This window comes from Nilaparvata lugens, chromosome X (genome assembly GCF_014356525.2).
Source record: "Nilaparvata lugens isolate BPH chromosome X, ASM1435652v1, whole genome shotgun sequence".
Taxonomy (NCBI): domain Eukaryota; kingdom Metazoa; phylum Arthropoda; class Insecta; order Hemiptera; family Delphacidae; genus Nilaparvata; species Nilaparvata lugens.
The window spans coordinates 17,432,298-17,457,985 of NC_052518.1; the positions used below are offsets into that span (position 1 = coordinate 17,432,298).

Sequence of the window (25,688 nt, forward strand, 5' to 3'; positions counted from 1 at the left end):
TGATGAAAGAATCGAATGTAATTGAGAGTTGTTACTTTTTGAAGAGTAGTCTCTTTTGAACAAGTTTCAGATCTCAGCCGAAATGCAGGGAGGTTTGGAATACAAAAATTGTTTACTTTTCATTTTTGTTTCACCTTATGTGGCCTACACATGTTATCCGTTGATAATAATAACTGTTTTGAATAAAATCATCGAATCTTAAAAACCAGTATAATAGTTGTTGAAATTTATATTCAAATTGGTCATGTGGTCGATTCAGTTTGAATATAGTCAATTGAGAATTTAAGTCTTCAAATAGAAAAAGTTAATTCAAATTAAAAATCAAACTAATTTTTGCCACTAATATAAATAACAGTTTTTTGATAACTGTTGCAACATATGTTTTACATTTTTTCTCAAACACTTTTCTTGCATTTCTTAGAAATGTAAGTAGAAGCAGTATGAATCCATAACAATAGCTGTGGAACTTACATCAGTACGTTACTTCATCACAACAAAATTTCTTGTTGTTTTCAAGATTTCTACAAAGGTAAATAGTTGCTTGAGAGAGTCTATGTTGCTTGTGAACACTTTTCAAATTGTCCTTCACTCAACATTAATCACTTCAACATTCTTTGAATAAACATTTTTACGGCTAAGAATTACATTCTCGGCCTAACCCGCACATAAAACATACTTTCATCCCATTTTTCCAGTTATGATATTTTGTGTAGGTTCGGCTAGTCCTTTGACTTGCAGTCGATCAGCTGTTTTCAAAAAGGCGGGAAGTTGCTCTTGTGATACGTTCACTTCTCCGGCGTACATGAACTCAAGAATCGATTGCAGATGAATGAACGGTACGTCTTTCAAGATGATTATTGGATGTTTCGATGGATTCTCCTACAGCAAATAAGAGAAAAATCAATTAACATTTTATAAAATGGACACAAACTTTCTATCATGAGCATTAATCACCTCCAGACATAACAAATATCAAAAGTAAATGAGATTTTTTAAATGGTCATCAGACATAAAGCACAAATGTTACATCACAAAACATGGGTAGGTCTACTTAATATGTATCACTCAGTATTATATGATTTAATAATATGTCCTACAGTCTACTCATGTAGGTCATTCAGCCAAAATTGTGGACATACTTAAGCTGCAAAAACGGGCTGCCAGGATCATTACTGGAAGCAAACATCTCCCTCAGCCCATTCTTGTTAGGCTGGGTATTCTACCAGTAATCAGCCACTTCCTCCTACTCTGCCTTATGTACGTCAAGAAAAATAATAACAGCCTCGATATCTGTTTGGCATCTCCAGAGAGCGCCAAGAGATCGCGGGTATGCTATAGGAGTTTAGCACAACGCTACTTCAACAAGTTGTCTGCAGGGGCGAAGCAGTTGGAGCGTGTTCGAGAGAGTGTTTGTGAACGATGTCCAAGAATTTCTGAATGATTATCTAAAATGTTATCTGGCTAAAGTGTCATTGAATGAAGAGCAAGGTCTTTAGTGATAATTAATTTTCGATTTGAGTTTGATCACTGCCATCTTGATAAATTAGTGTTTTCAGTTTGTTTTTGTATTTATTCACATGACGCCATCGTCTCTAGAAGTGAGGTTATGAATAAAGAAGAAGTTATATTGTAATAATAATTGTTGCTTATTGTTGGATAGCCTAATTCTATACAAAATATATTTTATTCGTCAAGAAAATAAATATTTTTATAAAATAACTTGAATCTTAATTTAATATTTAGAAATTTAATCTATATTGAATATATATTTTTTTAATAATACATTTTCAAAATTGAGATTAATATTTTGATAAGCTTAGTTCATTGTATTTTTTATAGCCTACAATACGGCAACGGTGCGGAGTTAAAAAAGGATGGAGTAATCTGTTTCGTCTAATGACAGACAAGGATAGCAAACCAATCTTAATCAGATGCTGTCTTTGTGGTTCTCACTATAGTATGATAACTTAGATAAAGTTGACATTATTTCGAATCAACATTGCTATGCGGATGTTGCATCGCACTCATGAAACCGTGCAGTATATTTAAAAAAAGAAGTAGTTTGAATTTCTCACTTCTAGAAGAGATTTGAAGTAGGGGCTGCAAGCTGAAAGGACCATTCTGTGGGCATTGCACGTCTGGCCCTCACAAGCTAATGTGACGTCTGTGAAGCTCTTTTCATCCCTCAGGTGCCGGAATGAAGTCACCATGTTCGAATGAAAATCTTTCCATTTCAGGAAGAACTGTTGTTGATCGGCTGCCATGGTGTTTCAAGAAGACGTAAATGGGAATCTGTGGAAAATAGGTGCTCATCATTCTTCATGTGGGCCTACACATATTCAACGCTACAGGTGAATATTGTTGATGTTACAAAATACAAGTACAATCATGATGAATATATTTCATCAAATCGGTCAATTAAATTGGGGTTCCTAAGTTCAACTTGTATTATTTTAAGTTGGTTTGTTATTAAGAATAATAAAAAGATCAAAGTACCTTAAGAATAAATCATATTTCAACAAGAAGGATGCCCAATTTTTTTCCTTCATCAAAGAATAAATAAATGTTAGGAACATGTAAGTTACGGTTATCTTTATTTCTATAATTTTATTTTCTACTTCTCTGTCATGCAACCCATGTCAAATATATTTATTGAACATGAAACATATTTGACATTGAAATCAATATAAATAATATAGGCTAATTATAATTCTAGCTATTAGGCTACGGTACTAAATCAATGTTCACATCCCAATTTGAATGTTGTAATAATGATAATTAGAATGACATGTAAATTGTTGTATAGTTTTATACTAAGCCCAAACTATCACTAAATACTATAACAACTTGGTTTGATTGGATCATATAACCAAGAAATAATACAAACAATATTATAAAATAATAAAAGAACATGACTTAAACTCACTTTTATAGAATATTTTATTGAAAATAATAATGCACATAATCATGGTAACATAATGCAATACCATTTAATCTGTGTAGATAAAATTAGGCTACCGTTATTTCATTGCTCTCTTTGAAAAGAGGTTAAAGCTGCCACCAAATCAGTTTTTCTTATCTATTTTAAATTTATAAAAATAGTGAAACAACATAAAGAAGAGTGCATTATAAAATGGACTACTCACATTACTCTATGACAGAGCAGTCAACAACTTTCCAATTTGTCTCAAAAATAATGCAAATGCTTATCAAAAATGAAGTTGACACTTCTTTAATCTGAATCTTATTTCTTACCTTGTGAAAGAATTTATGAAACGATGAAATTTTATTGCACAGTTATGTCAAAAAAACATTAGTTTTATTTAAAAATATATGTAAAATAACTAAACACAATAGTTAATGTTAATGTTTACTATTATAATTGTAAGTACTTGGCATTAGCAGCCATTGATGCAAAAGATTATGATCTATGTTCATCTGAAACTTTGTTTGCACGTAAGCTACCGAGCTACCGTTGATATAAAAGTTTATTTTTATGATATTAATTTGGTCTTATTTTTAGTGTCATTGAGAAAAATTCATATGTGATGATTATATCAATCTTATTTATCAAATTATATTGATCAGATCAAGTTATTAATGAATTATTTTCAATTTTGTTTTATTGAATATGATATTAGACCTTTCTCAAAAAGGCTTGAGACTTGTTATTATCATCGTACATTCTTCAACTTTGTTTTAAATGATATTTCAATGTTCATGATCGACAATAAATTCAATCCAATTTTTGAAGACTTATCAATAATTATATTGAATTAGTTTCGTTTCATCAATGTCATGTTGGCAGCATTGCATTACATATTCATTTCCCATGACTCCAACTCCAAGCTTTGTTGTAAAATTGTATAATTGTAATGGGAGTTGGGAATGTAGCCTAGGCCTGTGTCCAGACTTTGAAATTTAGGAAGTTTGTGGAATAATCCAAATAACGGTTCAGTTCTCCTGTAGTTTACTATAAAATTCAATCTATTTGTACTCAGTACTTAAGAATCTCAGCTGCCAAATGACTTCGAAAGCAGATAAAGAAAGACAAAAACAGGTGCAGGACAAATGTCAGGCTCTCTTGACTCAGATGTTGAGAGACGACGATAATAAGTATTGTGTGGATTGTGATTCAAAAGGTAAGTGACCGGTTTTAAACTAAATCTTGTAAATTAGCTATTAACTTCTTTTGACGAGCAATAACTTCACTGTTAATCTAAGTTTGTATGCATGAATTGAAATTGGTGAGATGACATTCTTGATCAGTTCCGGGTTCGATGTGCATTGTCTCTGTATTATCCAGATGTCTATATAAGTTCAAAGCTCTATTCTATTTCCACAACGAGGAAAATAAAATTAATATTCTAGAGGAAATTGTCCTCAAAGGCTTTTCATACCGGTAATCTTTCTAACCAAACGTACACAGACACGTAAATGCTGTTTCAGAATATCTACTGTTGTGTCCCTTAATTTATTCTCTATCTCATTACTGTATGACTAATTAATGTTATGTTTTCAAAAGGACATAATGGTGTTTGTCCTCAGATCACCAACTCGGGTATTACGTGTTTGAACGTTATAGAATTTGAATGTTTCATTTAATGGTAGAAGCATAACCTCTTATCAATACTAGGTATTGTTTACTTAGATGGGCCTATTGAAAAATTCAAATGCCCTCTCTGAATATTTTTGCAAAAGCTGTTTTATCGACAGAACTGATGCACTTCAGTTCAGGTCCTCTGCGGCTTGAAGGACGATAAATCAATATAGTGATGGTCGCACTAGCCGGGTAAGGTTGGGTAGACAACTTCTGTGAATAGTGAAAACCGAATGATATTCATAGAACTCGAAATAGTGTCAGATTTTCCTATCAATATCTTGATATCTTATAATATTAAATGAGATACTTATCAATAAAATATATTAATATAAGGAATAACTTTGTAGGTGATATTTTGATTCTTCACACGAAGCTATGACCCCAGTACAAAATTGCAAATCATCATTTGCGTATGCAGTGTCTGGGTTTTCCTTATGATAGGTTGGGAATAAGAATAATTTATTGATGTCGTATCATAGCTCCTGCACTAATTTATCAATTACAACATTCGAAAGGATTTTTCACTGTTCTAAGTACGGTGAATTGATAGGAGTTGTTTCTAATTTCTATAATTATATTACTATTAAAAGTAAACATTGTACCTCGCATTGAAGATCATTACCAAGAACATTGACTTGGATAACCGGCCATTAAATCATTCAATTATGATTGGGTTAAACACATTTACTAGCTGTTGATGTTCAAGTTTTTATTCAGTAAGCCTATATAACTTTCCGGTATCTTGTATGAAGCAAATGGAATAATAAGGTCTAGCGTTATAAAGTAGTTTAAACCGATTACAAAAAATCCAAGTTTACACTGTATGTAATAGGGGACTAAATATGATAAAAGTAGCTACTGAGTACACTGATTTAGAAAACCTGCCCTAGAGGAAATGTTTTCATGGTTGCCCTCTGAGCAGGATCAGAACAGATATCTTTCTATACAGTCTTTCACTTTCTCAACTTGCATTCCTTTTTGACAATTCGTTGTACTGTTTTTTAGTTCTCTCATCTTTTGTTGTGAATTACCGTTATTCAACAGTATTATTTGTATATTCAACATCATTGTCAATTTCGTGATCCTAGTGTTTTCTAAAGCAGGTCATTCACTGTCAGATTTGTTGTCCAACATCCAATGTTGGATCCGATTGCGGACCGTGGTAGTTGGAAGTCTGGTTGGATGAGTTCGATCTTCTAAAGGTCCGACCGATATCCGGCTAGCCTTTGTTTTTCATCCGACTAAACTGAAGTCGGAGAACAAGTCTGAGCGTGAGTGGTGATAACGATCCTACTAGTAGTCCAACAAGTTCGACAACAAATTTGACAGTGAACGGCCCGCCTAACAACTCATCAGGCTCTATCCCAACGCAGTTTATTCGTAGCTCATGCATGAGGAAAAGTATGTATTGTCACATTCATAATGGTGGAAGTTAATGAATAATAAAACTATAATTATCAGCATGCACAATGATTTAGTTAGCCTACTTGATAAAACAGTGGGTCCATGTGCACATCAAAGTCATCTGTTAAAATAGATGGCAACATCACACATTCAGAAATTATCTCTTGCGATAAATATTAATTACTCCCTTTATATTTGACTCAATAAATATTTATCATTACATGTAGTTGATTTGCATTTTTATACGTTATTGAAATAATTGTATGAACCATTTCAGTGATTGGAAATGAAAATTGTACCTTTCAATTCACAGCATCGATTTATTTCACTTGTTGAATTCCTCTACTTTCCTCTTCAATATATATATATTTCACCTTACGTTTCATTAGAATTCAGTATTTTTATATGCGCAAGAGTGTTTGAACATCAACTATCGTAGTAATCGAATTCAGTATGACAAAGTGATATGGCAAAGTACACTAATTAAATAAAGTAGTTACTCAGGGTAACCCATTATACACGCAACTAACAGTCATTATATGAGTATTTTCATACTGTAATAGTCACTGATAAGTGAGTATTAACTTTCAAAAATATTGAATTTCTATTTCAATAGTAGCTCGAACCCTGTTATCTACTTTGATAGTTGACACTATCTTTTAGAGTAAATTTTCGAAGGTTGAATAAACCTGATGTGTGACAATGTTAGTTTTTGTAATTATTATTTTTTGATAAGTATTTGAAAGTTTTTTGTAAGCTCATGCTGGAAACTCACTTGGACTAAGTGATTGCAATAAGTTTAATACTCAAGTAATAACCGACCAAGTGGAAAGTATTAGCTATATTTGTTCGATAACCAGTTGAAATATTTCGTTATAAATTTCTAGCTCATTAAATATTCCTATTACAATACTTTCTCCTTAGATTATCACTGGTCTATATAAAAATTGAATTATTTTGAAAGCTTATAACAGACATCTTCATTGCTACTTACGCGAAAGAAAAAGGTTTTGTTCAGTAAACCGTTATAGCGCAGTAAAGTAGTGCGGTTTCAGTAAACCGCATTATTATTCATAAACTCATTCAAAAGAGCTTGTATTGTCATTTGAAAAAATATATATTACTGGTTGTCTCATTTTGTTGATATAAATGCAGAAAACAGTCATTCATGAGACTTGTTGAAGTTGATCTCTTGTATTCGGAAATTGCATTGTATGAACAATTTAGGAGTGAGTCTCTATAGTTGCTAGTTAACAATGATTGAAGATTAATTGTGATTTGTGTGTTTCAGGTCCCCGCTGGGCGTCATGGAATCTGGGAGTTTTCCTATGTATTCGGTGTGCTGGTATTCACAGAAATCTAGGAGTACACATATCAAGAGTGAAGTCTGTCACACTGGATTCATGGACACCAGAACAAGTAGTGGTAAGTCGTGTTCCAAATTAATACAATATTAATAGTTAACCTATTATCGCAGGTACAAACCTGGTTGTCTGTGCTATTATTAAAAGAGATTATTCATTTTTCCATTCAGAATATTCAAGTAACTTGAGTTATTTACTTCAAGTAACTTGAGTGAAATATTTCAGATTCCATTGTGTCAAATTATCTTTCGCCTTCATTTATAGCTTGCTGTCATTTCTTGATAAGTTATTTATTGTATACTTATGTCAACCATGAACTTCCATTATCAGCCTTTGAAATTGAAAATGCTTTTCATAAAATTTATTTCTATAAAATATTTTCAATTTTATCTATTGTTTACTTCCACCTCATCCAATGTAGCCTAATCTTTGAAGAACTGATAATCGTTACATAAACATTTGAACTGTCTATCAAAATTCATTAGAAGGGAAGTTTTGTACTTTGGACTATTTGTTATTGCTTTCTATTCTGAAAATTTTATAAATAAACTATCAAATTTTAAAACCTCTAACGTAGGAGGAGTATTTCATGAATAATTTTGTAAAAAATTTCAAGAATTCCCGTATTTTAGAATGTAGCTCCAAGCTATTTTGAGTTTTTTCTATTAAAAACTGGCATGTTGATAAAAGGAGACAAACGAAAGCTCTACTTTGATATTGAGAGTGTTTCTCTAGTAATAAATATTCATTTATAAAATGAGGTATATATATAGATGTTGAGTACATCTGACATGTTTTTAATTAATATCTTACATATTTATGAACATTTTATATTATAGTTCCTTTTCATTATTTTTACCAGTCCCGATTCTCTTCTTACCTGTTCGAGATTTGTTTTAATTAATGTGAAAGAGATGATATAAGCAGGAACTTCTGAAGATTTGCATTTTCATGCGGTATTTCTGAGAATATTCGAAGTTTTAATGGAGATCTATTTCATTTTTAGAGTCTGCAAATGATGGGCAACAGTAGAGCCAGGGCAGTTTATGAAGCTAATCTGCCTGACAATTTCCGTCGTCCTCAGGCAGATTCAGCCCTGGAAGCATTTGTAAGAGCCAAGTATGAAGCGAAAAAGTACATTGCCAAAGAATGGGTGCAACCTCCTTTACCTGCAGTATGTATCCTAGTGACAATAATTATTATCAATACCATTCTATTTTGTCTTTGTAGCCTTAACATACCTATTTAATTAAAAAAATCTTTTTACTGGTACCGTAATAGTGAATAACATATTACTAACAAATTTCCAGTCACGCCAAAAACTAGTGTAATTTAATGATTATTTTATTAATAAAAATATTTCTTGTATTTGGCGATAAATTCATTATTCATTAAATGTTTGTAAACTTCTAGATTCTTTTTGTTCTATGAATATTTTTCCAGCTCTTGAAAAAATATAGTAAAGCTCAATTATGAATTATAGCTTTAAATTATAGCTCATTCCTCTAATTCATCAACAATTTACTGGAAAATGCCTTGATACAAAGATAGCAAAAATATTGTCACAAAATCTTTTTGTTCTTATGCAACTCTGATCTGTCAAGCATAGCGAACATTCCGTGTCAAGACTATCATAATTATCTAAGTTTTCAATAAAATATCACATTGTTCACATGATGTAATGTGGTTCCAATTTGTATTTTCCCAGTTCAATTCAAGATGCAGTATAGTTTTCAATTATTTTATCAGTGAATCAAGCTCATTCGAGTATGTTGGTTAGTAGAAGTAAGTTTTAAATAATGTAGTGTCTCTTGGTGAAGTTCTTTTCAGCGTTAGTGAACAACATATTCAACAAAACGATTGTATTGTTTTCATTCACATAATATATTCACGTTAAGGAGAGATTTCAATAATTAAAATAGTGTTTCTAATACTATAGAATTATTTATTCTTTGGTGTTTCAATTACTTTTAATTCCTGGTAGTCTCGATTAGTGTGTCCTTATTTGCAACTTCTTCCGTGATAACACAGACTTGAATAGTTAGAATATAAATAAATATTTCTATTACTCTAAATAGAAACAGTTGAAATATAGATAAATAAATGATATTGCAATTGTACAACAGCGCTCATCCATAAGTAGTACGTTGGTGTGTTTGCATCCATTAGCTTATTATAGCATGCCTGTCCGATAAAGAGAAGGAGCTGGGTTTGATCAGTGCGGGACGAATTTCCTTCTAGCTGATGTCCCTGTTGTCAATATTATTTTTGTAGTTGATGATTAATGATTTAATATAGTATATATTATAATATAGCCTAATTTATTTATTAACCACTTTGTGAATAAATACTTGTCATGGAGAAAGGTACAACAGGCTCATGTCCAAAACTGTCCCATTTCCAATTTATACTATACTGTCCGAATCAAAATGTAGGTTATGTCACTCACTTTTAAAAAACAATGCACTCTCTTCAAAGCTCGGAAAAACTAGCAAATTTTGAATCAAATTGATATTATTGAAATCTAAAATTAACAAAATACTTTAATTATTCAAAAAGGCAAAATTTTACTGAAACTAAAAAGTTTTGAGTCAAAAACTTAGCTTGATATAATTAGCATAATTTAGATTTAATAGTACACTATGCAGATTTAATGTAGATTTAATTTTACTCACTTTATAGAAAACTACAGCTGCAGTTTTAATAAATAGTATAATAACTTAATGTAGATTCAATAATATACAATTTAGATTTAATAATAATACTGCAATATTGTTTCTTGTTTATGTGGTAATAATGGCCCATATGAATAAAACCAGAAGCATATATTGGTTTATATGAATAAACCAAAAGCATTGAGCATAAGATTTTGCTCATGAGCAAAAGGTAGAAGCAAAAGCATTTGCTCATTTTGATATGAATAAGCTTTACCTTATACTCTTACCTTATGCTCCTGAACTCTGGAGCAAATGCTCACGTATTTTAAAGATTTTTCATCAGCTGATTCGCTTTTGTAGCCTTAATTTGTATTTATAGCTCACGGAAGCGCTAAATATGCAAACAGGTGGCACCGCTTGTGTTTGCGTCGTCTGCTCTGTTTTCTATATTTATGAATACAGTTTTAGAATTTTGAAATAATAGCGTGAAAAAATGTCATCTCTATAATAATCTTCAGCATATTCTTATAATATCAATAGCCTTCTTATAATCGCCTACACTCTCATATTCTTAAATGCCTATCTCCTATTTTGTGATGGCTATCTTTATAACAGGTAGCTTTTGTATTTATTCTTTTGTAGGAATAATGGTGATATATATCATGGTTGAATCTAAAAAGAGTTTTATAGTTCTACACTATTGGTTGTGATAGTATCTGGTATAGTTTCCTCTTCCTCATACGAATTATTTGAGCCATTCTACTATGAGCAAAAGGTGATAAGCTGCTCTAGACTAGACTCACCTTTTTTGATGCATTTGCTTCAAAAGTTGAGCAAATGCTCTAGTAATAGTTTGCTCATACAATTTTGAGCAAAAGCTTTTACTTTTCAGCAAATGCTCAAACTATTTTTTTGATGAGCATGTGCAAAAGGTTTTGCTCACGTTTATTCATAGAAAATGAAGCAAATGCTCCATATTTTAGAAGTATGAGCAAATGCTCAACTTTATTCATATGGCCCACTGTGCTTGCATACAGTGTCAATTAATTTTTGGCCATCCTATTCCAGCTTATAACTTTTATTGTCATCTTATGTTGATAAGATGACAGTAATGTAATAATGCCACAATGATGTAATAATTTTGCAGGTGAACTGGGACAAAGAATTCGAGGAAGAAGCAGCTGAAAGGAACCGCAAACGGAAGAAGCAACAGGAGAAGAGCGCACCTGTCACCACCAACACATTGACCCCGGTAGCCAGCCGCAAAGCAGCCGATGCAGTTGTTCCTCAACCTCTGCCAAAGCCAAACTCCAGTCCCAAGTCGCAGCGGCAGAATGCTGCATCCAGCAACACTGCTGTCCCCTCCAGCTCCCCGAGTAAACCATCCACAGATCTGCTTGGTTTGGGTGAGCAATATTTCTGCCAAAATTCGTAGACTCTTCATTCAGCCAAACAATATATAAGAAACTAACAGTATACAATCTCACTTATCCAGAGAAGGGATTTGTTTGGATTAGGTGAGCACAAACTTGAGCACATACTGTGCGCACGTATTTCACATTAAGTTTTTCCTACAGTTACCATTGAATATGAAAAGTGGGTAATTATGGGTAAAATTCCCTGAAATCCATCAAATGTAAATCTGTGTAATTTTATTATTAATAAATAAAATAGAATGTAGTATGTGTGTTTGAATGGCGGCTGTGTGCTGTCAACTGCTGTCATCCACCACAGTCCACCCCATTAAGATTCTTATAACGTGCACCAGTCACAGTTATCAACTTCTTTTGATTTTGCTGCACTGGTGCTCCATATAACCTACTAACTATTTTGCGTTGCCATGTTGCAAATCTGGAGTGCAGGAAAAATTTTTCCCGCACTAGAGCGGAAAAGTGATTCTTTGCGTTCTGTAATCAGTGCAGCAATGGCCACTTTTCAACGTAACTATAGGAAAAATGAATTTATTTATTCATAAAATCATCCAATTATGATACAAGTAGGCCTAACGCACCAGTCCAAAACCTACCTATATTTATAGCAGAGATTTGCTCTGATGAAGGGAATATAGTATACATTCCCGGACTCTTGACTTGATCCCTAGACCGATTTACCACTTCCACAGCATAAAGACACTACTATTCGTAGTAATAACATTTGATCATTCAACTGAGTTGAATCCAGCTATTTGAGTCAACCAGCATGCCGTAATTTTATAATATGAGGCTTTCAAGCATGCACAGTTGACCTCCGTCCACTCCCGCACCGAACAACATATCAGTTCCTACATTTTGTTTCAGAATATTCATTTATTTATCAAGCACTATGGAAACAAGAAACATACCCAGTTAAAACTCATAATTTTGAACCTCAGTTTGATAAAGTATGTAGTATAATAAAATAGCATTATCGCCAAATTGGTGGTTTCTAATGATCTAATCACGAGACTTCAGGAACATCACTTCGAAAGGAGTTTATGAAAAAAACTTTTTAGCATACAGAAAATATACACAGTGGTCTTGAACCTCATTAAAGGTATTATAATAATTACTGCAAAAACACCATGGTTTTCTATGTTTGCTAGTACTCCTTCTCCCCCCTATACTAAACTTTGTGGAATATCCTTCAGAATTGATTGTATTTCTACATGATATGAGATTTTTAATCATTACTTCATAATACTCAAAGTTGTACAAATTGTATAGAGTGAAAGTAGTGATTTTCCTGAAATTTCAAAAAAACTTGAAAAATACCCCCTTTTTGTAAATCTGTAGTTCCAAAACCAGAAATCGTAGAATCCTGTGCGACCACTCGATTTATTGGAAATTCTATTTTATTCAATTTTGTACAGAATGCTTTTTATCGAAAAACCAGTGGTTTTCGATATAGAATGGAAAAAATTGGAAAACGTCCCAAGATTTATGGGTTTTAGGGGGGTTCTAAGGATGAAGCCGCCCTCTGGCGTGTCAGTAAATTTCAGATTAGATATCAGCGCCCCAAAATACATAAGAAACTAATAAGAAAAATTCTTTCGGGATTGTTTCCTGAAAAATGACCATTTTACTGGACTCTTATTGCTTGCAAAAACGAATAAGGGTACAACCACACTGAAAGCGGAGCGTGGCGTGGCGTTGAGGAGCGTCGTGAACAATTTAATGTTAAGTAATGGGCTAAAACACAGCGTCTATTCGCGGAGCGGAGCGGAGCGTGGCGTCAAACTTTGGAACAAGCTGGTTTGTTTTTTGGAGCGTCTACAAGCGGAGAGTCAAAGCGTCAACGTGCGAGTGCCCTACTAATGTACATACTAGTGGTCTACTCTTGTACATGATAATGCACTTGTTCTACTACATTTTCCCTTCATCTAGTACACTAGTGTATTAATTTAATGTACTAGTATATTAATTTAATGTTTGCCCAAATTCCCCTGTAATGTGTATTATTTGATTATCAAAAGAGAACATCCATCTATTGCACTTTGAAATCAAAAGTAAGGCTTCTCTAATCCATTTCATTCATATTGCTATGAAATATGGTTACCTTAGTGTTATTACAAGTCTTTCTTCAGCCGATATTGGATTCCTCCAATTAGTGACTTGTTTTTCAAAATCAGGCTCCACTCTCGTCAAAATATGATCAAAGGTTGAAGTTGACATTCGCATTTACTCAAAAAATCGGGACTCATGCTTTCTTAACACATTACAAGCGTTACAGTTACTGTAAACTACAGTTTACAGTTATTAAACAGATGGTGATATTCAACAATTAGTCGACGATTTAAGCTAATTTCATTAACCCACTCTGTCCTAGCAGGCTTAGCTAATATCCAATACTCTTAAGTAAATATTCTCACAAAGTAATGTCCGTGCAAACTAGACAACGCCTTTTACGCTTGACGCTCAAACGCTTCCTGTGTGTATCATAAACGCTCTAACCACGCCACGCCACGCTCCGCTCCGCTTTCAGTGTGTTTGTACCGTCACACTACGTAACAAGCACTTGGCGGCAGACTCAAGTGAGGCGGCCATGTTTGTGGGTCTATAACTCTACAACAATTGACTATCTGGCCGCACCGATCATAGGGCGTTTGGTGGGGATGACAAGCTATTCAGCTCGGTGAAAGTCGCCCCCCTTAACGCATGTCTGTGTCTTATATGTGATCGGAGGTTGAAAAAAATGATCTTCGTATTTTAGTTCCTTGCCCTAATCTCTTCTGTAATTGAATACGGCATTGTTGGATGGGGAGGTTGTGGATCTTCCATCTTACAACCCCTTATTTTGCAGTATAAGAAAATTGTAAAAATATGTCTGAATAGACCAATTAGATATCCCACTAACCTAATCTATAAAGAATTCAAAGTTCTAAGCCCTGAGGATTTATATAAATTGAACTTATTAAAATATGTATTTGAACGACCATTAGATTTTCCAGTGACTCCTGAACATGGATATACAACTCGTGGTCAAGCCATAGAGAAACTGTATGAGCCGAGATGTGTAACTGCATCTGCGGCTGGTCATGCAGCCTTTCAGGGTCCTCGTTTATTTAATGTTCTACCTTTTGATATTTCTAGAGAGTCCTCCTTATCGATTTTCTGTAGAAGGTTAAGACTGTATTTATCGGCTTCATAAATTGTTTCGTTTCGTTTTGTTTCATTGAAATATGTTTAACTTTATTCTGTAAACTAGGCTATATAAACTAAGCATTGTAATCAATTTGTTTCTTTTTGTGAAAGATGTGTATTTTTGTTTAGATTGCTAAATGGCATAAGATAATACTATTTATGTAAGTAGCTCTATATAGTACTTGAAGCAGCTGAATCGTTTTTCTTATATATTTTCTGTAATTCATAAGACGAACCACTCCTCGACGCAGGCCTAGCCTAATGAGGAGTGCACTTGATATTTCTTATGTTTTTTGCTTTGTAAAATTGTACAATGAAGTGAATAAAAGTTATTATTATTATTATTATTATTATTATTATTATTATTATTATTAGTTTACAGTTATTACAGTAGATTATTTGGGAAATGAATGTTGGCCTGTTTCAGATTCATCGATTGGTGATCCGGTATCATGTTCATCCGGTGTCTCCTCTTCAGACGACATGTTCACTAGTTTTCTGAGTGCGCCTGCGCCGTCGGCTGCCTCCTTCACCAGCCTGGCGTCTGCAACTGCCAACTCAATCATGAACTCGCCAGCCACGGCAGCTGCCACCAAACGCACTCCCGAAGAGGACAGCTTCTTCAATCAGCCGGTGGCGCAGGAAAAGAAACAGCTGACCACTGACTCGATTCTGGCGCTTTATGCCAAGACTCCGCAGCCTGCTGGCCAGCCACTAGGTGGCGCCAGTTTCGGTCAAGTCGGAGCTAGCACTGCACAAGGATTCATCGCCAACAACTTCGGCAGGCAGCAGACTACGGCTTCTGGTCAGCAGATGCCTACTTTTCAACCGCAGGCTGCCAATGGTTAGTCACGGATTTGTTCGGAATAATAAATAAAATTTTATCTATAAAATAGAATTATAGTACCCTTTGAAATTAATAAAATAATAGAATAAATTAATACAAATTATAACTACTAGTTTATGTTTTATAACCTGACGGTGGTGTGACCACCGAAACTAGTAGTTATAATTTGTATTCTTATTCTTTTATTTTATTAATTTCAAAGGGTACTATAATTCTATTCTATAAATAAAAGAAAGTAGCCCAGAATTTATGTATTTTAAGAAAATGTTATCTATTCCGACAACAGTACTGAATAGAATCATTCAACAAATCAATTTATATTATATTATACAGTTTAAGTCGGGCTGTAGGCACTAAATATGTAGGCTTAAGGTGATTAATTTAGTTGGATTTGGTAAAGCTAGGATTGGAATCTGAAATGTTCAACTCAAGACCCCATATACTAACCCCATACGCTCCCATAAAATGCAGTTTATGGAATTCTCTTAGAAATGACGTAAATTTTAAAGTATGAAACAAACCAGGTGATAATTTGTATAATCTTTTGGCCCATTAACTACACTTTCTCCCGAAGTCGAACATCTTAATATTGTCATACATGATTGTTAGTTTTAGTTTTTCTTTCTCACAATGACATATATATAGTCTTTATTTCCACCTTTACAATATTATAATATCCTTTATACGAATTTTTCATGTGCCATTCTAGAATTTACCGGTTTTTACCTCTATATAAAGAATTCTTACCTGCAGCGAACTTTTTCGCAGGATAATCAACAAGTTCAGATGGAGTCTAGAAATTTTGTCTTGAGAATGCTTCAAAATTACGCTAAATAGCGCCCTTTATAGGCGCTTTTACAGCGTTTTATCAGATTTTTCAAGATCTAATTAACAGAAAACGTTCAAATTTGATACAGAGGTCTTCAAAGGGTCTAGAAATTTTGCGATGAGAGGACTTGTCGATATTTGTCAAAGATACTCTCAAAATTTGTGTTTTCTCACTTTTTTCAATAATAATTTATAGAAAATATTTATTCATATTTGTTACACAGGATTAGCCGAGGTGGAGAACAGTTGAATCAGAATGGCTTTGAAATAGCCTACGACCAAAGATACGCCCAAAATACTTGGTTTTTAGCGTTTTCATAGCGTTTACAAGGCCAAATTGAAAGAAAACGTTCAAATTAGGTACAGAAGCTCTAGGCTAGGGGTTAAATCAAATATCTTATGTTGAGAAGACTCCAATATTTCGCCAAAGACCGCTTAGAATTGGCGTTTTTTATATTATCTAGATATCTTATAAACACAAATTGTTCAAATTTGGTGCACAGTTCCGACTTTTTTTCTGGGTTATGAGTAGGCCCAAGTTTTTCCAGGATTTTCAGGAACAAATAAACTTTGAAAGTATAAGCGATAAAGTTTGCACAGGTTTAGCTTCAGCAATGTTGGTGCTGAATTGGAGGGTTTCTTTTCACAAGTTTTTCAATGCATTTCTCAAGTATCAAAATTCATACTTAAGAGGATGTTTGTCAAGTACTTCTGGATGATCCAGCTGGGGCCCAGGGGGTGGAGATCACCAGATATCTGATACCCCCCAGCTGGGGGTCAGATATATCAGAATAACTTGCTTGAATCACAGCTAACTACTATAAAAGAATTTTGTAACCGAAAATTGACAACTCTGCTATACTGTCACTACCATTGACTTTGCAATGTGAATCTCACTATATAGATTTATTTCAATGATGAATGAAGGTTGATTTAGTTGGTCTTGTTTATTATCTCAAATTATCAAAACGATTTTTTTTAAATAATAACATATTGCCATTTAAAAGTCAAAACCTAACCTCCCCAACTCTATTGAACAGAAACTTTTAGGCTATGTTCATACACTAGAAAAATAAAAATTTCGTGCCGTGAGAGGTTCTCCCACTTATAGGAAGTATGGGTTAAAGAAATGAGACGGGGCCGCCGAAAACAATGGATGGACAGGTAGAAGTTCTAGTGATCCTTTAGTGGTCACCTATTGTTGTTGAATTTCGACATTTTCGTGGTCTATTGTTAAGATTTCCACTCCGAGCAATTATATTGGTGGACCAGTGTGGTTACTTAAAGGCACTTTCAGCTGTAAACCAGTGGTAGCATAAAGTGATTGGATAAACACGCACATTACTATTGATGACAATTTAGTCGAACATACGTGGTGTGTACATCGATTTTTGGACGTACATTTGTTTACCGTCCTTATAAATTCTACGAGATTGACTGGGACTTGACAAACACATGATACCGTACACATCATAGCCAAGTTGTGTTCAATCTGTTAGAATTTGAAAGGACGCCAATAAATCGTACGTTCAATAAGTATTGAATTGTATGTAACTCAAGTTAGTCTGTTTACAGCTTGTGAGCAAGTTGAGTTTCATCAAATGAACCATTGGGAATAATACAATAATTACAAGTACTTGATCACTGATTTACATTCAATAATTGCAGAAAATACAAGTACTGTAACAGATGTAAGGTGCAAATTAATAGATAAGTTGGTACTATCAGCTACCAGCTAGAATTGCCTTCAAGAAAGCACACGGGGCCACTAATGAGAGTAATGAAGCGGAATCAGAGGACAATAAAGTATGCTAGTCGAGAGTTAGATGATGCACCTTTTTGGAACAATAGCCCGGTGCACAGGTAGCGCGGCCCCGTCTCCTTTCTTCTACCCGGAAGTATATTTAGTGTACGTGTTGATGTCTGATGCCGTATTTTGCCACTGCTTTGCAGGTATGATACCAGGCATGATGAACGCAATGCAGCCGCCGCCAATGATGGTGAATCAGGCAGCGGCATCGAATCCCTTCTACAACATGTCAGCAGGACAAACTGCGCCACTTAACTTCGGCGCTCAGCCTCAAATGATGTCCGCTGCATCCAGCATGATGAATCCACCCCTACACCAGCAAATGTCTGCGATGAGTCTCAGCCAAGGATCATCATCAATGGTCAACAATCAGTCTCCTGCTCCTTTCGGGGCATTTGTACAGAGTCAACAAATGGTGCCAACATTCCAATCAGCGCAAAACTTCCAGGTGATGCAATTAAACATGGCGTCGAATCCATCCTCTACTATTCCGGGACCGACACTGTCTTCGAATCTGTCATAGTCAGAATTCAAATCTAGCAATGTTTCTGTACTTGATTTAAACGTTATGTTTTAAGAGATTTTTTGCTTTGGTGGATCCGTATTATTTACAAATAATAGTGTTTGTATTTCATATTCTCCAGCAGAATACTCTTATGTTTTGGTTGGAATGTATTTTACTCATAATTCTTGAAAATGGATGTTTCAACATTCTGTTCTCGTGAAAATTCAACTCTAATTTCGTAATTTTAAAGCTCTGTTTCATGAATGGCAATTTTTCTAGTCTGTTATGCATACTTTTTGTGATCCTACAACACTTATTCCATGATAATGTTATAGCAATTGCTTGTTGGTTTTAGTAGACATTTACTAATTCTCTTTTATCCCCTTTGTTAAATATATTTCGAGTATATTTATCATTTCTCGTGGGTCTATTTCGGGCTTTAATTTTCTCCTTTATTTTGAATATAATCTCGTTTCAAACAAACTATGACAGGATCAGACACAATATTTTTTAAATCTTTTCATTTTGCTAGTCATCATGTACCTTTTCGAATTTTCTACTGTGCCTTCAATGGGATAGATGCTCTCCCCTCCCCAAATAGCAAGGTGAATTATTGATGACCAAGGCACAGACATTTTATTTCCACTGCCATCTGTATCAATATTGCTTGTTCTTAAAAAATATGAGTTAGCCCACCTACTCGAATTAAAACATTTGTGGGATTTGAAAGTAATGTATGGAATACATTAGTTGAGTTGCATTGGAACTCTGCAGACTTTTATGATTCCTGTTAACTTATTTCTAGAATTTGTTTTTGCAAACCAATCAAACCATATGGAGTAGGAGGAAGTTGAATAGAGATTTATTATTATAATTGTTTTAATTCCAATTCTTTAGTAATTAATTGATTCATTGAACTTATCTTCTAGTCCCAAGATATCCTTGAAAATGAAAAACATTGAACTCAACTCTTTGAGTCCTAGTAGGTCATTTAGGGCTTTTTTGGTGTATTTTTTAGTATTTAGTCATTTAATGTAACTGAAAATAATTCAGTAATTTAGCCCTATTAGACAAAGAAAATGTTTTTTTAAAAAATACTAAAAATTTATTACAATTTATATAATTAGTTTTCCAAGGCAATGATAAAATACTACACCATGTGTCTATAGGTCCTATACATGAAAATACAATACTGATTGTATTCTAAAATAGCAATATAAAATATTGCTAAAATACAGAGTGTTTGAAAAAGAACTCCCAAGTTTTAGGTATAGATTTAATGTGTAAATTAATGGAAAACTTCATCAACAAGTACGTACATACAATGAAAGAGAGAATCTTCAAGTTTTTTTCAACATCAGTACACTTCAACATGGGATCTATTTGTCGCCCTGCAGAAGCCGAGACGATATTCAAGCTCTCGCCATGTATTCACCAACATATCAGGTGTAACTGTCCCAACCGCCGTGACGATTCTTCCCCGTAAATGGTTTATGTCTCGGATTTTTCCACTGTACACAACATTTTTTATGTTTCCCCAAAAGAAAAAGTCCAGAGGGGTTTAGTCCGGGCTTCCTGGTGGCCAAGCAATTGGGCGAGCTCTCCCTATCCACCCACCTTCCCGGAAAGCGAGTGTCAACTGAAGGAACTGTTCCCTGGCGCCGTCTTAAGGTCAAGCAGCTCTGCCAACTGCAGGGGGGTAAAACTTGGACAGTTGCTGAATCAAACACCACAAACTAGAATAGCGTATATCACGTTTTACAGATTCTATGACACATCAAAACTAGGGAGTTATTTTTCAAACACCCTTTATATAATTTGTTTTCCAAGGGAATAAGAAAAATACTACACCATGTGTGTATAGGTCCTATACATGAAAATACAATACTGATTGTACTCCTAAAATAGCAATATAAAATATTGCTAAAATACTATACACAACTTTCTACTACAAAAAAATCAATACATTATTAAAATCTATATATGAGTCATGATATCTTGTTGGTGACCCAAAATCTGGCTACACTTAAGGAGACGTTATAAAGATAGAGCAAGAAGGAAAGCCACAAATGAACGAAATGAACGAATCTAAAACTAAGTATAATTATGCTGATGTCAAGTTCGCAGGCCCAAAGAAGAAGAAATGAGCCAGTTAGAGTGAGACGCTTCTTGTTTCAAAAGTAGAGCACTCTCGTTTATCTAGGCACAGAGCTAAATGTAGAAAATTAAATGTCTGATGAAATAAACAAACGAATAATCAGTGGTAGTAGAGCATATTTTGCAAATGTTAATATAATCAAGTCCAAGCTAATAAAGCATGAAACTCAAATTAAACTTTATAAAACGGTAATTAGATCATTACTTACATATAGCAGTGAAGCATGGACATTAACTGTAGCCTATATATAAGCACTTAAAATCTTTGAAAGAAAAATCATCCGAAGAATTGTACCAGTTTGGCAAGATGGAACATGGAGGATAAGAAGTAACAGTGAGATGAACAATATTCTCCAAAACCAAGATATAGTTCGCTTCATCAAATCACGGAGAATCAGCTGGCTGGGACACGTCTGGAAAATGGAGCGAAACAGACCTTAGAGACAACTGCTTGAGGGTAAATTTTCAGCATGTGAAGAAGAGGGGGACCAAGAAGAAGGTCGCTGCAAAATGTGTAGGGTGATCTGAATAGGATGAGGATTGAGAAGGATGGCGAATGACCGTAACGAATGGAGGCATGTGACGGAGGAAGCCAAAGCCCAAACAGGGATGTAGTGCTAAGAAAAGAAGAAGAATATATAAAAACGAAGTGGCACTGATTCATAATCAGCAGAACTAAAAATCTACTGAACACAATACGTTCAAATTAAGCATGTATGTTCAAGCCTTCTAGAGGCACTCTAGGAACGGGTTTGAAAAAATTCCAGAGGTGCGCCTAAAATCTGCGTTTTCTCATCTTTTTCAAGAACTAATTGGCAAAAAATGTTCAAATCTGCTGAACATGCTCAGCTGAGGTGTAAAAATTTTGTACTGGGAGGGTTTTAAAATAACACCTAATACCCGCCCAAAATCGGTGGTTTTTGAGCGTTATGGCTGAGTTTTGTTAGCTTTTTCAAGAAGTAATTGACAGAAAATTTTGATTTTTTTTCAAAGGGCTCGGCAGAGCCTTGCTCCCAGATGCTGAATTCGTGTTTTTTTGGAGGTTTACAATCCTCCACACACAAGTATGCTGAAATTCACAGGGAGCTGAAAGAGTCGACTATGCAGATAATTCGTACTTACCTAGTTGTACAAATGCCTTATCACTGTAGAATATAGTTGTCTAGAGCAACAAACTCGAGACTGTTTCTGCCATAACAACAACACCACTGTGACCTTTTTCTCTCTCTTGTGGTCGTCTTGCACCACTTGTGGGTATACTTTAATCACAATGAATCTAGGTTTTCTTTTTTCCGAATTTCTCTACTATACTGATCAATACTGATAATGCCAACATTATATTGTAGCCTTTTGATGCCGATATGACATGCATAATATAATTCAACAGAAACTTTAGGGTTATGTTCATCTAATGTTTCAATCAGACGAATAGAAATCTAAGGCTCAACTCACACTTATGCGACTCTAGTCGAGAGCATGTGTTTTCAAATGGTGACAGTCGCGGAGACTAGAATCGACTGGTCTGAGTGCCATCATTTGGAAACACATGCTTTCGACTAGAGACGAGTCTCTTCTCGACCTGAGTCGCATAAGTGTGAGTTGAGCCTTACTGATCTAATATCCTCTCAATCCAATCAGTCAATCAAAGAGCTTCCTGTCCTGTCATGCCGTGCGGACTCGTCTGAAAAAACGCCTCGTGTGTCTCGGGCCATAAGCATTTCATTCAAATAATAAGTAACTGAATAAAACTAAAATATCTACTACAAACAATTTAATATAATTGAGTAATCAATTGACTCACCTATTTCTCTTCCACCTTTCATGAATTGATTGGTTTGCTATTTTTATTTCAGTTAGTATGTATATTATATTCAATCATGAAATTGTCGTTGTGTTTTGTTAATCAGTCATGAGTAAAAAACTACTAGTTTCAATGTTTTACTTGGTTTCAGTTGTTAATATTATAATTGTCGTTTATCATAATGATAATGTATTTTGTTTTATTTTTTGTAATTGGCTCCTCAAAGCCAAATATTGACAGAAAATTTCTCATGTTGATTGATGTAGCTTTGAAAGCACTCAGGTATTAACTCTAGTGGTAGTAGAAACCCTTAAAAAGAGATAAAACTGAACTCACTTGGAGAAATGAGTAAATTACATCCCAATTCTCTCTTCAGTGCTATTATCCATTTCTTTCACCGCAGAAGTATTGGTGGGCGTTTTTGATTAATCACTTTTTAGGCTTAAGAAAATAAGACTAAATACCTTTCCAAAATTAATCTTTCCATGTTGTTGAATAGTCATATTGAATTCACCAGTGTGATTTCAATGGAAACAGTACTGAAGTGTATTTTTATACACTTTTTTTATTTATTCAATAATTCAGAATTACACAACTTCTATAAAATTATCAACAAATTATACTAGATGTATGAATTTTCCTGTGTAATTTAAATGGGAAAAGTATTTAAGTATATGAATACTTCACAAGCATTTTTGTGTTCTATCTTTTCCACTCACTTTACTTTTAAAATAATTTCTCAGTTTGAAATCAGTTTCTATCTACTAATAGAAGGTGAATAACCATATTGTTTTCACTGTATACTGTGCATTATTGTGCTATTGGGCTTCCAGTTAGGCCTACACAGTTAAATCTGATAATCTTAATACAAACATTTGTAAGACATTGTTCAAGTTTGAAAATCTCGAATTATTATTCAATAAATCTATTTTTTTTCAACAACTAGAACAATATGATCTTGATTATATAACCTAGGTGTGAATTGGATTAATACTTTTATTTTGGAATTCCAGCTTATCTAACTCTAAAATATTCCAGTATCTAATGTCTCTAATAATATATGTGGACCGGTTACTAAATGTTCTAAATGTTGATTCAATATTATGTGTCTAAATTTTAGGATTTCTATTAGGCTTATCAAATACAGAATATGTAAAATGATAGTTGTATGGTTCCATGAATATCTAATCTTAACATCACATTTACTTCTACACGTAATTGTAAATGTCGATTTTTCTGATATTCTTGTTTCGTTATTGTGAATTCGTTTCAAATATACAACAATGTCAATTCAAAATCATCGCTGTATAATCTTATGGAAACTGAATCCTATTTTACGTATGCTATTCGAATTGCTGGTTATTATAAAAATATAAACATGTAAATGTATTGGTGTGAATATGTACGTTTATGAATGTAAGTTTGAATGTGTGTGCTTGTGTATTATCCACTGCATTTTTTAATGTTCATTTCACTGTAAATCTTATTAGAAACATAAGGTAAATTTCGTCCTCATTCCTCAAATTATGGAAATTATTGTTATATTCTTATCGTTTTCATAACGAGTTTGATTTGAAGTCTGTCATACTATGTGTGTCTATTTGTATGATATTGTTAGAGAAAGAGAAGGCGATAGTCCATTCAAGGATGGAAGAAAGAACTATAGTGAGAAAGAATACTACGTTCACTGAGGTATATTTGCTTAATTTATTTATAGCTTATTCGATAATGAATATTGTGATTGTTATAGATTTATTATTTTTCTAGTTCTATCCTCATCGTGGTTATTTATCATTTATTTTTCTATTTTATTGAATACTTGGAGTATTTATAGTTATATTATAAATGGTGTAATTGACTTATTTGTTGAAATTTTCAAATTATATCTTTGTGCAGATTAATGTCTTGAATGTCAATGAAAGAATAATGAAATTTATGAGTCTTTTTTCTTTTATACACTGTGTTTGCTCTTTTATGTTGTACACTTCTCAAGTATTCAATGTCTGATTTTAAGAATAAAATTCATAATAGAATGATAAGATCGTTCGACAATTGGGCGAAACGAACCAACAGTAGAACAATCTTTGTAGTTCTATTATCCATGGTAATAATTCTTGAGACAAAAACATAATCAATGATTTCAATCCTTTGATAATTGATTTATTAAGGAATTGGAATCATTAAACTGCTGTTGACGTGATAATACTGGCATACATATATTTTGGAGTCTGTTCCATAGCTAAAATAAGAACATCGAAAAATAGACTACTATAGAGTATTGCATCCTCTTTGATGACAGCTTCAAAGCTTTAAATTCAAATCTATGTAACTAGTACTTTTCTGTTGAATTTCAAGGTTTCAACAGTAGTTTGACCAAAATAATGTGCGAATGTGCATATACAGCCGAGAACTAAAGGATCATTACTGCTTTTATCTTAATTGAGAGAAGTATAAAAATCTCCGAACTCTGGATGTAAAAGATTTCATGCAATTCTTGCAAGAGCAGGGGTGGGCGGCAGATTTTGGAGGCGGCAAATTGTAAGGAACGGAAAATATTAAAATACAAATAAATAATAAATTCATAATATTAAATGTGAATAGTAAAATTCTATAAAAAGCTTTTCAAACTCGAGCTTGAAGACTTTTCTAAGATGAACAATGTCCCAGGACGTCTGAGTGGTCTAGCAAACATAAAATAGCTCAGTCACTAGATCTTGAAGAATTGGTGAAGGAATTTTCCCATGCAAAGGTCAGACGAGTTCTAATTAATTAAACAGGTGTGTTGAACAAACTTGTGTTGTAGAAATAATATTGTAGTCTTAATTACTTAGCAAGTTAAGTTTTAATACTCTCTTGCAGTCTACGGAAAAGGATAAAAATAAACTTTCTACTGGTGATATTTTTCAAAGTTTTTCGATTTGTAAATTATCAAGCTATCAAAATGAAAAAGTTTTCTTGGGAAAACATTTTTTTCAATGATTACTTTTTGAGATATGAGCGCCTAAAGTTAAAAACTTCAACTGAGTTGTGGTCTAAAAATTTAAGATAAAGTTAAAAATTTTAAGACAGAACATTTCAAATTCGGTAAGAGAT

The 25,688-nt window shown here is 33.7% G+C and overlaps 2 protein-coding genes across 3 annotated transcripts; one reads left to right on the top strand and one right to left on the bottom strand.

Annotated features, from left to right (window-relative positions):
* Positions 1-603: 603 nt before the first annotated feature.
* On the bottom strand, positions 604-3,482 carry LOC111053527 (longitudinals lacking protein-like). 2 transcript variants are annotated; one of them, XM_022340430.2, is made up of 3 exons: positions 3,256-3,482; positions 2,076-2,292; positions 604-879 (listed from the first exon to the last, which is right to left on the bottom strand). In XM_022340430.2, the coding sequence occupies exons 2-3, from the start codon at positions 2,262-2,264 to the stop codon at positions 679-681; spliced, it is 390 nt and encodes a 129-aa protein (XP_022196122.1). In that variant the 5' UTR covers positions 2,265-2,292; positions 3,256-3,482; the 3' UTR covers positions 604-678. The 2 variants fall into 2 exon arrangements, with proteins under 2 accessions (XP_022196122.1, XP_022196123.1); XM_022340431.2 differs by having other exon boundaries at positions 3,147-3,446.
* Positions 3,483-3,853: 371 nt separating this feature from the next.
* On the top strand, positions 3,854-24,531 carry LOC111053528 (stromal membrane-associated protein 1). Its single transcript, XM_022340432.2, has 6 exons — positions 3,854-4,142; positions 7,299-7,432; positions 8,378-8,545; positions 11,176-11,434; positions 15,075-15,491; positions 18,276-24,531. The coding sequence occupies exons 1-6, from the start codon at positions 4,025-4,027 to the stop codon at positions 18,653-18,655; spliced, it is 1,476 nt and encodes a 491-aa protein (XP_022196124.1). The 5' UTR covers positions 3,854-4,024; the 3' UTR covers positions 18,656-24,531.
* The last annotated feature ends 1,157 nt before the right edge of the window (positions 24,532-25,688 follow it).

Coding starts and splice junctions, on each gene's coding strand:
- LOC111053527 (XM_022340430.2), bottom strand. CDS start 2,264: ATGGCAGCCGATCAACAACAGTTCTTCCTGAAATGGAAAGATTTTCAT. Junction 880..2,075: donor ACTTCAAATCTCTTCTAGAA/GTGAGAAATTCA, acceptor TATTTGCTGTAG/GAGAATCCATCGAAACATCC.
- LOC111053528 (XM_022340432.2), top strand. CDS start 4,025: ATGACTTCGAAAGCAGATAAAGAAAGACAAAAACAGGTGCAGGACAAA. Junction 7,433..8,377: donor GGACACCAGAACAAGTAGTG/GTAAGTCGTGTT, acceptor TTTCATTTTTAG/AGTCTGCAAATGATGGGCAA. Junction 8,546..11,175: donor TGCAACCTCCTTTACCTGCA/GTATGTATCCTA, acceptor ATAATTTTGCAG/GTGAACTGGGACAAAGAATT.